This window comes from Python bivittatus, unplaced genomic scaffold (genome assembly GCF_059951505.1).
Source record: "Python bivittatus isolate LINGU-HERP-01145 unplaced genomic scaffold, Pbiv_v1 ctg000200_np1212, whole genome shotgun sequence".
Lineage (NCBI taxonomy): Eukaryota > Metazoa > Chordata > Lepidosauria > Squamata > Pythonidae > Python > Python bivittatus.
Window position 1 is genome coordinate 6,836,365 of NW_028277040.1, and position 12,113 is coordinate 6,848,477.

The 12,113-nt window shown below is 40.0% G+C and overlaps 1 protein-coding gene across 1 annotated transcript in view; it reads right to left on the minus strand.

Moving 5' to 3' along the window:
- Positions 1 to 1,265: 1,265 nt before the first annotated feature.
- The window catches only part of CYP20A1 (cytochrome P450 family 20 subfamily A member 1), a 31,034-nt gene continuing 20,186 nt past the window's right edge, over positions 1,266 to 12,113 (minus strand). The window contains exons 9-13 of the mRNA XM_088135650.1: positions 11,258 to 11,378; positions 7,330 to 7,441; positions 5,646 to 5,710; positions 3,443 to 3,532; positions 1,266 to 3,035 (exon numbers count right to left, since the gene is read on the minus strand). Of these exons, the coding sequence (XP_087991776.1) occupies positions 2,873 to 3,035; positions 3,443 to 3,532; positions 5,646 to 5,710; positions 7,330 to 7,441; positions 11,258 to 11,378 (551 nt within the window). The 3' untranslated portion in view covers positions 1,266 to 2,872. The remainder of the gene's footprint in view (positions 3,036 to 3,442; positions 3,533 to 5,645; positions 5,711 to 7,329; positions 7,442 to 11,257; positions 11,379 to 12,113) is intronic.

The window sequence follows — 12,113 nt, forward strand, 5'->3', positions numbered from 1 at the left end:
TGTAAAATCTTTACAAAATGTTATAAAACCAACTGTGCTAATTAGAGAACATTACATGATCCATAGTTTAGTGTCCAGTCCTCACTGGGATTCTTCTTTAGCGAGAGCTTTTATTTCCCTTCTTCCATCCCACGTCTATTTCCAATTTCATACCTTCATGAACATCCAATAATAATTTGTTTCTCAGTGGTCCTTGTTTTAACATCATTCTTGTTGGAGCACCAAATTCAGCACTGCAAGAACTTTTGATGATAGTTTAAGGTAGAATTCTCAATCTTGGATCTGCAGATGATTCAGAGGCACAAGCAAGGTAAGTTGTGACTAACAGCTGGACAGCTAAAATTGGAAACCGCGGGTTGAGGAAGAGAGTTTTCTTTTCCATCTGAATATAAGACAGCATAAGTAACTATAGTAAAGGGACAGGTTTAACAAAATACAATTACTCAACAATGTTATAATAGTAGTGCTATTTACAGAAAAAGCCCATTGAGTTATCCTTGACTGCTCTGAAAAGGGCATGCTAACTTGAACAAGCAAACTATGTCAAAAATAAGTTTATTTTAAAGAAGGTAAAGAAACAGAATCAGAATCGCAAACCCAAACAAATCAAGGATCAAGTTAGAATAGCGAGATAGTTCGAATTTTGATTAACTGAGTGCAAGAGAAAATCCGCAGGTCATTCTAATTTGATATTGATGGGTAAAAGAGAAAGTAAAACTATTTCATTCCCCAACTTCCAGGTAGAAATGTTCCACGTTTCTACTTCATGAGCTGTGAATAATGGTAAGTAAGAACAGGATTTTACTAAACAGGATGTCTAGGGTAATGTTGGTCTATTTACTACTACTACTACCTTTAACATCATTAAAGAACATCTGCCTATCCCAGGTTCTTGGGAAGGACTTGATAGGTGGATAAAAGTGGTCACACAGTTGGCCAGATGTTTAGACTGGATTTGGCATTTTTATCCACCTATCTAGTCCTTCCCAAGGACCTGGGATAGGCAGATGTTATTTAATGATGTTTGAGGTATCATCACAGGATATAAGCTGTTCCAAGTAAAGCTGCCTTTTGCAATTGACTGATGTTTTTGTCAATGCCGATGGTGTTCAAGTGGTGATCCAAATGATTTGGGATTGCACCTAAGGCGCCTATTACTATTGGTACTATCTTTGCTTTCTTTTGCCACAGTCAATATTATTGTTGTTGTTGTTGTTGTTGTTGCAGCTACACTCTCCTACAATATGATCTCCTTGGCAAGAATCTTTAAAAAAAAAAAAAGACTTTTAAGCTCAGTCCATTATCTACCCCCCACCCCATGAATTCCCTCCGGAAAAAGTTAAAGTATCTGACTCTTGAAGTGTGACAAGCAGCAATAATCCCCAGTATCAGCAGTTCCATCCCATTGTTCCACAGCTCATACGTTGACCTAAAGCTGTACAGGGCTGATACTGAGCAAGCTTTTATCGTTCTGCAAAGCAGTCTAATCAAATGCTGACTTCAGAATCCCAGAGAATCACTATGCTGGAAGGTTTCTTCTCTTGTTTTGTACCCATGCAAAAAAGGAAGATCCATCTAACCACCAACCCCCACCTCTTCCCACCCCTTCCCTTTCGATCCATGCAGTCTGTTCAGAGACAGATAGGGTGCCAAATAAGGCTGCCCCCTTGGGGAAAAAAAATGCCTACAAATTTAAAGAGCGTTTTGTAAAACAACGAAGGTGACTCACCAAACTCTATGTTGAGTCACACATTCCAAGGGAAAGCAAAACCCCCAGCCTGCTAAGTCCAAGTCTTTGCCCTGTAAAGTCAATTTACTGATTTTGGCTTTCTATATTATAGTTCACTATTTAAATAGTAGGTAAAATGGTTATAAAATTTGGCAAAAAGAAAGGCGGAGTGACAGCACTGCTCTTTGAAAAAGAGGTAGATGAATGTGAAACTCCCTTCGGAACATCTGACAAATAATAGGTTAACTACCCATAAAGACTGCTTTAGATTCATTTTGATCAGAAGTTACTAAAAAAAATTAATGCACTGGCAGCACAATTGCTTCTACACTTATAAAGCAAAGGGAAAAAAGAACAAAAAATAGCACACCATCTTTCCCATCTCTCAAGACAAGGAAGCTTAGATTTAAAAAAAGAGAGGAGCATTACTCTTTACTAAGAGTCCAGGACAACCAGTGCCAATTTTCTCCCCCTTCCTCACCCCAAATATCACCCTGGCCTCACAATTAGCTCTGACTACATCCCATTAAAAGCAATGCAACTTGTGTTACTGCCAATAAACTGTTCCCATTATTTGTACTGGGTCGTGGTTATGACTAACATTTCCACCCAAGCCCTGATAGAAAGGAAGGAGAAATAATAATCAGCTGACACAGGAATGTTTCTTATTTGAAGTGTGCTGCTGCCATTTTTATTGAATTGCATGCACCCATTACTCATACTGGGCCTTAATTTAGAGGAAGGGCAGACTAGGTACTGCTCATACCCTTAGGTTTTTCTCTCCTATCACTCAAATCTTGAGCGATACGTCATTTAAAAATAGGTTTTTTAAAAGTTCCTATGTCCATATGCAGAGCGCCTTTCCACAGTGTGACTGCTTACACCTGGTTTTGATGGTTGAGGGCTTCTAGATCAGAATATATGACTTCTTGCTGCTCTGGCTGCTGGAAGTGAGGGGCAAGGGGATCACTCTGCCCCACAAGGTCTGGTTCTCCCATCAATCCTACAGATTTGTTTATAGGATCCGAGAAAATTATGATGAAGGAAGGGAGATATTTTAGGCCGAGAATGCCTAACAGTGATTCGAAGGAAACATTGGAAGGTGGTGAGCAGTGCGAAAAGGGCTCTTCCCCCCAAACAATTTCACTCCTCTCCTTTGTTCCTCCTGGATATAGTTATCCATGCTTCTTCCTTGGGTGATGTGACCAGCTCATACTTTGTGTCGATGACTTGGCCTTCCACAGGCTGCAGGTGGAGTTTCCTCACAATCACGCTCAGCAGAACCGTAGCAACCGTATAGGCAAACCTAGCCATGAAAAAAAGGTCAGCCAAATAATTTGAATTCCTAGCTAAAGGAATCAAAAGAGATCCATGGAAGGAATCCCTTCTTTGTTTGTTCTACTGCAGGCATCTGAATCCTTCCAAAAAGTCTCTCTGATAGATCAGCCACCCTTTGGACAATGTGGAATGAGAGGCCAGGGAAGAAGGAATGGATGTCTTTGCCCAATTTAGGAGATTTTCCTCCTTCCACAGCAACCTCTGGATTCTTTCCTACAGGATTTAGCAAGTGCATCAAAAGAGCCTTTTTGCAGATCTCAGATAGCTGCAAGAGGAAGAAAAGAGAGCACTGCTTCCCCTCCCCTCTATTTATAGCACATCCCCCTCCCCTTTGTTTAAATAGTATATACCCAAGTGTTATTAATTTTCTCTCACCTCAGTTCAGGGCATTCCTGACTTCCTGAAAAACCAAGGAGAGAGAAGTTTTTTATAGCAGCTTCATCACTGAATCTATCTGGATCAAATCTACCAAAAAGAAAAGAAAAGAAAAAAGATCAAAAGCCACTCACTCCTTAAAATGAGCTACAAGAAATGTGAATCGACAATTAAGAAGCACTTCAGCAGAGAATACACGAGGCCGCCTGAATCCACCTAATGTATGTTTTCTGATTTGGCACCATTTGGTGAGAGACAGAGCTGCTCTCTCTTTTCCCTTTCTTTCTCTGCTGCTTGCACCAGGCCTCCTCCATTTTTCTCAACCCAGCTGGCCTGCAAGCAAATGTGTGCTCAGCAGCTGATGATTCATTAGAAAGAGAAGCATGTTTCACCATCAGGTTGGGGAGGAGGGGTGAACAAGCAATTATCCAGCCTAGCCTAAACTAACAGGAGAAGGCAATCAGAATGATGCCGGGTTATTTCTTTTTACACAACTCTCCCCCCCACCCCGCAATATTTATTAAAATCTGTACTACAGCACATTTGTGTTTTTCATTAACTTGATATTTCATCGGGCAATAAATCTTCTATTGTTCAAGCCTTCAGCTGTCTGTTGACTGTACCTCATCATGTTCCCTTAAAAGGCCAACTATATTCTGCAGGGAAGTAGCAAATTCTGAAAATAGCTGTTTTGTTTTATGTATCCCTTAATAATTTATTTTAATTAGCAGAGTTAAAAAAAAGTTGGATTGTATGTGTGGCGATACCTGGCTGATGCTGATACAGCTTTTTTTTTTTTTTTTCAGTCAGACCTCTCTTCCCAAATCCTACTTCCCACACCCCCAGGCAGTGGAGAGCTCTCCTCCCCTGCTATGGTTTCCTCTATGCTTGTCATCATCTGTCTTCTTCTCAAGCATCCCATTTGCTTCAGTAAATGACAGGACTGGGAAAGAATCTTGAAATGAGAAGCCACCTCTCTAAACTTCTTCATAGTTGCCAACATGATAGAAGGAAACAGATGTGATCTTTGGGTTCAGTTCACCACCTAACCCAGAGATAAAATGAATTTGATATGTAGTGAAGAATACATTTGCACAAGCAGTGTCCAAAAGCTTAATGATATGCACATAGACACACACGTGACAAGAAATAACTCTCCTGGAGTCAGAGGAGACCCTGTACTCTACAACTGCATGCAATGACCTAGTGGACCATGGAATATGAGAAATGTTGCAATATCCAGCATTAGCTGCAGAGGCTAAATCCAGGATTATTTGCAGAGATTAAACCCAGGATACTTAGACCTAACTGCAGTCCTGTGGTTGCAACTCATCATACTACAAACAAAATAATTGATTTTTAATGGAACCCCAACATATGACACCCAACCTACCCTAAGGAGGCTCAGCCTTCTCTACTTTTCCATTCCAGAGGAAAGGATGTGGGGTCATTTCTTTTCCTTGAACTAACATTTGCCATTAAAAGATGTTATAAGTATGTCCTGTTGCTGGAAATAACAGCAGCTACAATCCCTTTGGGAAATGACTCTTTTGCTTTTCTATTTCTTTTTTCCAATCGTAATGTTTCAGTTTCTAGAGCCAGATTTATTTATTTATTTGGCTGTTTGATTAATTTTATTTCAATCAAATCTATGGCATTTTCCCCTTGGATTCAGAATTAATGTCCCACTTCATTTCAGCTCCACAATCCTGCCTCTACATGGCTGGATTACATTAAAGGTTGCCATTTGGAAGCACTGCAATGTTTCCTTCTACTCTGTGGAATTCAAATTTTGAGGCCAAAATTATTCTTCTATGGCCATATTTGGAAATAATGATGTAAAGCCTTTGATTGATGTTCTCGGTCCTTGTAAACTGCAACAGCAACATTTATTTTCTAAAACTGACAAACTGAATTTGCCACATAAAAGCATGAACTTCCTAAAATCTGCCTCTAAAAAAAAAAGGTATCTGGATAATTCAGCTCTTTCATCTGCTGTTTTTTGGTTTTTTTTACATGCACTTTGTTGTTACTTTCATATCAAACATGCAATTCTCCATCTACATCTTAAACGGAAGAGCCCAGAAACCATGTGTCATGATATAGCTCAACCATTCATTTAGTACCAAGAGACAGAATGTAGCAGGGAAAAAGCAAATTCACATTAAGAAACGTTATGAACTAAGTTTTCTATGTTCCATACTTATAGGGCAACGGCCAGAGTGAGCTGTCCTGCAAGACCACACCAAGCGCGTATAGCACAAGAGTCTGTAAGAGAATTTAAAAAGCATCATTTTAGTCCATTGACATGACACAGCATTATCACATTATACTATATAGACTAGTAGTCCATTATATGCGTTAATAGCTGTATAAATGCATGACAGAGATACATTTATTTGCTTTAACTTCAATTCTTTTAGATCCTTAATTGCAAAACTAATGCAATCTGCAAGAAAAGAAGAGATCGGGGAGGGAAAGAGATGACAGCAGCCAAGTACCAGGAAACCTCTAAGAGAAATTTCCTTTGCATAAAGCAGTATCACAATGACAGCTTTTCAAGGCAAGATGGACATAATGGCTCCAAATGAGTATGTGTGTAATCATCTACAGCAATCACTGTATTTTACAAGAGGAAAGTGATAGAAGTGATAGAAGCTCCAGGGCTTTTTCTAGCTTTGTGTTTGAAATCAGTTCCTTTCACTACTTTTGAAGATATTTGATAATCTCAGTTTAAGGAATTTAAGGATAAAATCATAATCGCGTTTATTAGGATGATGAAGATTACTGGAATTGATGCCCAAGTAAATATGGCTATTAAATGGGTCAATTACAATGGTAATTTTTTGTTGGTAATGGCACAAGTAAGGATGGACTATTTATATTTTATTGATCAAAATTCCCTACAATTTAGAACACAAAATAACAGCAATATGTATGCACTGTCTCTCTCTCTATATATTCATAACAGGGATGGAAAACTTTAGGCTGCATGTGGCTCTCCCATCCTATGGCCCCCAGAGCAACCTGGTCACCACTGCCAATTTTTAGTTTTTTTCTAGATGAATAAAATGATTGCAGCAATCCTCAGTAAGATTCTTGCATTTATTTTATTCCCTAATCACCTCCCCCAAGTCCTCTTACAAGCAGCTAAAACACACATCCCTCCTCACTCTAATGGTACAGCTGTGTTACCTCATGGTCCTGTGCTATAACTCAGCACAGAGCACCATAAGTGCTGCTACTACTGATAGCAGTCATACTAAGTTGTTCTGAATAATTAGTTTAACAAACAGAATTGTGAATGAATCCTTCATCTGCATAAGTAGCCAAATCATGATCCAGTCATTCCCAATGAAGAATGTTGCTGGTTCTCTACTTAGATGAAAAGGAAAACTTTGCTTAATTAGACATTTCCTGGTTTAATTAGGTTCACGCACACAAAAAAGAGCAAAGCATCTGAATGAATAGACAAAAGTCTCAGTCATATCATGGTTTATTAAACCAAAAAGGCATTTGAGTCCAGTTGAGTAGAGTTCCCTTTTGGTTGTTTAACTATTGTGTTTGGTTGCCATTTTATATAATGGGTAGTTTTTTTAATGTTATGTGGTTATTTGGCGGGTTTATTATTTGTTTTTTGCTGTAAACCATCTGGAGTCACATTGCTTGAGTTGGGCAGCCTTATCAATCCAATCAATCAATCAATCAATCAATGTTCTCTGCTCATTGAAAAAAGAAATCAGTGTTCTGGTTTACAAGTCCACCAATGTGCTTAACAAACAAAACAACTTTCTGTCTTTGTATATAATTCTCCTTCTAGGAAGTCTCCCAATTAAAATGGAAGTTTAAGTGAAACTGAAGATCAGAGTATCAGCTTCCAATCCTACCTCCTTGGGAATGAGATGTTGATCAACTCTGCCTTCCAGCTCCTGAAGCCGTGCAGCAATTGGTGTTAGTTTTGCTGTCCTCACTGTCTCATTCAAAACCTGCCGGCAATACCTGAAAGCACAGAATCTACAAGGTTCTCATTTGATTAAAAAAGAAAAGAATAATCCTAAAACACACTCCTACAATTTCCAGAGGCAGCATTCAAACAAGAATCAGATTTGTTTAGTCGTTAAGTCGTGTCCGACTCTTTGTGACCCCATGAACCATATTGCGCCAGGCCTTCCTGTCCTTCACTGCCTCCCTGAGTTTGCTCAGTTTCATGCTCAGTTTCATGCTCATTGCTTCAGTGATGCTATCTAACCATCTCATCCTCTGCCGTCCTCTTCTCCTTTTGCCTTCAATCTTTCCCAGCATCAGGGTCTACTGGAAAAACCATAGCTTTGACTATGCGGATCTTTGTCGGCAAGGTGACATCTCTGCTTTTTAATATGCTATCTAGGCTTGCCATAGCTTTCCTCCCAAGGAGCAAGCGTCTTTTAATTTCATGGCTGCAGTCTCCGTCTGCGGTGATCTTGGAGCCCAAATAAATGAAGTCTGTTACTGCTTCCATTTCTACCCCTTCTATTTGCCAGGAATTAATGGGTCCAGATGCCATGATCTTAGTTTTTTTAATGTTGAGTTTCAAGCCAGCTTTTGCACTCTCCTCTTTCACCCTCATCAAGAGGCTCTTTAGTTCTTCTTCACTTTCTGCCATTAGGGTGGTATCGTCCGCATATCTGAGGTTGTTGATGATTCTCCCTGCAATCTTAATTCCGGCTTGTGATTCTTCCAGCCTGGCATTTCTCATGATGTACTCTGCATATAGGTTAAATAAGCAGGGTGACAGTATACAGCCTTGTCGTACACCTTTCTCTATTTTGAACCAATCGGTTGTTCCATGACCGGTTCTAACTGTTGCTTCTTGGCCCGCATACAGATTTCTCAGGAGACAGGTAAGGTGGTCTGGTACTCCCATCTCTTTAAGAACTTGCCACAGTTTGTTGTGATCCACACAATCAAAGGCTTTTGCATAGTCAATGAAGCAGAAGTAGATATTTTTCTGGAACTCTCGTGCTTTCTCCATGATCCAACGAATGTTGGCGATTTGATCTCTAGTTCCTCTGCCTCTTCGAAACCCAGCTTGTACATCCGGTAGTTCTCGGTTCATGTATTGCTGAAGCCTAGCTTGTAGGATTTTGAGCATAATCTTGCTACCATGTGAAATGAGTGCAATTGTGCGATAATTTGAGCATTCTTTGGCATTGCCCTTCTTTGGAATTGGAACATAAACTGACCTTTTCCAATCCCGTGGCCACTGTTGCATTTTCCAAACTTGCTGGCATATTGAGTGCAGCACTTTAACACCATCATCTTTTAGTATTTTAAATAACTCAGCTGGAATACTGTCATCTCCACTAGCTTTGTTGTTAGCAATGCTTCCTAAGGCCCACTTGACTTTCACTCTCTAGGATGTCTGGCTCAAGGTCAATGATCACCAGCGTGGACATCAGGGACATTAAGATCTTTCTTGTATAGTTCTTCTGTGTATTCTTGCCACCTCTTCTTAATCTCTTCTGCTTCTGTTAGGTCCCTGCCTTTTTTGTCCTTTATCATGCCCATCTTTGCACTAAACGTTCCTTTCATATCTCCAATTTTCTTGTAGAGATCTCTAGTCCTCCCCATTCTATTGTTTTCCTCGATTTCTTTGCATTGTTCATTTAAGAAGGCCTTCTTATCTCTCCTTGCTATTCTCTGGAAATCTGCATTCAGTTGCTTATATCTTTCCCTTTCACCCTTGCTTTTCGCATTCCTTCTTTCCACAGCTATTTGTAAAGCCTCATCAGACAGCCATTTTGCTTCCTTGCATTTCTTTTTCTTTGGGATGGTTTTAGTTGCTGCGTCCTGTACAATGTTACGGACCTCCGTCCATAGTTCTTCAGGCACTCTGTCTACCAAATCTAATCCTCTAAATCTATTCATCACCTTCACTGTGTACTCACAAGGAATATGATCTAAGTCATACCTGAGTGGTCTAGTGGTTTTCCCTACATTCTTCAATTTAAGCCTAAATTTTGCAGTAAGAAGCTCATGATCTGAGCCACAGTCAGCTCCTGGTCTTGTTTTTGCTGTCTGTATAGAGCTTCTCCATCTTTGGCTGCAAAGTATATAATCAATCTGGTTTCGGTATTGACCATCTGGTGATGTCCATGTGTAGAGTCGTCTCTTGTGTTGTTGGAAAAGAGTGTTTGCTATGACTAGCTTGTTCTCTTGACAGAACTCTATTAGCCTTTGCCCTGCTTCATTTTGTACTCCAAGGCCAAACTTGCCTGTTATTCCGATTACTCCTTGACTTCCTACTTTAGCATTCCAATCCCCTATGATGAAAAGGACATCTTTTTTTGTTGCTAGTTCTAGAAGGTGTTGTAGGTCTTCATAGAAGCGGTCAACTTCAGCTTCTTCAGCATCAGTGGTTGGGGCATAGACTTGGATGACTGTGATATTGAATGGTTTGCCTTGGATACGCACTGAGATCATTCTGTCGTTTTTGAGGTTGTACCCCATTACTGCCTTTCCCACTCTCTTATTGACTATGAGTGCAACTCCATTTCTTCTAAGAGTTTCTTGCCCACAGTTGTAGATATAATGGTCACCCGAATTAAATTCACCCATTCCCGTCCATTTCAGTTCGCTGATTCCCAAGATGTCGATGTTCAATCTTGTCATCTCATGTTTGACCACATCCAGCTTGCCTTGGTTCATAGATCTTACATTCCAGGTACCTATACAATATTGTTCTTTACAGCATCGGACCTTCTTTTCGCTTCCAGATACATCCACAGCTGAACGTCCTTTCGGCTTTGGCCCAGCCGCTTCACTCTTTCTGGAGCTACTTGGAAATGTCCTCCACTCTTCCCCAGTAGCATATTGGACACCTTCCGACCTGAGGGGCTCATCTTCCGGCGTCATATCTTTTAGCCTTTTAACATTGTCCATGGGGTTTTCTTGGCAAGGATATTGGAGTGGGTTGCCATTTCCTTCTCCAGTGGACCACATTTTGTCAGAACTCTCTGTCATGACCTGTCCGTCTTGGGTGGCCCTGCACGGTATAGCTCATGGCTTCACTGAGTTACACAAGCCCCTTCGCCACGACAAGGCAGTGATCCATGAAGGGGAAGAATCAGATTAATAAACATTAATCTAGTCATGGCACAATATTGTATTACAATGATCAATTCATGGATTGGTTTCAGTTACCCACTTTAGACTAGTATTTCCAATTTCATTTTGGGTTTGAAGCCCAAATGGCTGCTTGTTGGCTCAGATGCTTCTTCTCCATCCCTAGCAAATTTCATCTCTGTTCCATATCTGTTCTAAATCAAAGTGCAATGCCACTCATGGACCAGTGGCATTTTAACTACTTGAGTTTCTTTTGTTTTAAAATAACAAATGCACAAAAAATACAGTGTAAGCCAAATACATGCTTAGCATAGTTTTACAAATAAAGGAAAACCTACAATTGGGGGGGGGGGGAAATCCCAGAAAACTCCAGCCTTGTCACATATGTGCCTTGGCCTCACCCATTTTGCATCATAGCTCTGCCTACTGCTGCCCTCAAAAACCCCATTAAGTATTCCCCCAGCTGCTGGATACAGGATATAAGATATTGGAATGGAATGGGTTTGCCAGCTCATGTGGCAAACTCTGTCTTGGATTAAGCACATTAGCAGTATAGTACTATACCAGGTTTAAAATTAATTTTGAAAAGGATTGAGAAATTGATAGGGCAAGAGGAAGAACACAAGAATCCTCCTCTCATTCCTGGTTAAGAGACCAGGAATATGACATTTGCTGACACTAAAAAAAATCAGTGTAAAAACAGACACAGACCTAAGTTGCTCAATTTTCAAATGCGTAACAGGGCTTTTCCCAAGAACCTGATCCAACTCCTTGTAAAGCTTTTGCTGAACTTCTTTAGAGGTAGTTAATAAATAGACTGCCCAGGTACACACTAAAGGAAGAAAAAGAAAAGAAGTATCAGAGGATGAAGGTGTCCATTTGGTCAATACTTGCATATAATTTATAGTTCACATTCTGGAATTAGGAAAAAGCAACCCCCACTGAGTAACTCAATAGGAAACCCAGGTCAGATGAAGCAGTCCATAGGAAGAAGTAGATATTCAGAAGCCTGTGTGGAAATGAAAATGCATGGGTGACAAAACTATTTAAAAGCTAAGCAGACTTGAAGTAATGCTACAATTTAACAGTCAGAGACCCTTTTGTGAAGTGCACAATCTGCATCATAGTTATTATTTCAGCCATCATTATCTTTGCCCTCTAAAATAAGATTGTACAATTATCCCCACATTATGAGGCTTTAAAGACAGTGGCTTGACTAAAGCTAGCCAGTGAGTTTAGAGCCAAGATCTCTAAATCATAATTTCAGATATACCTAAGCATGCAAACATCTGTTCATCCATCCTCCGTCCTTTCATCTCCCACTTCATTCATTCATTCATTCATTCATTCATTCATTCATTCATTCATTCATTCCAAACTCTCCCATCTACACAAACCTCACATGCTGGCACAACCTCCTTTGGCACTACTTAATAAGCTCCCTGCTTAACTTAATATTCCCTAATTAAAGGCAAAAGTTACACTGGAAGTTTGCATGCTGCTTTAAAGGTTTTAGTTTTAAAGCCATGCTTATCTATTTCCAATCCAGCTTCCCCCACTGTATATT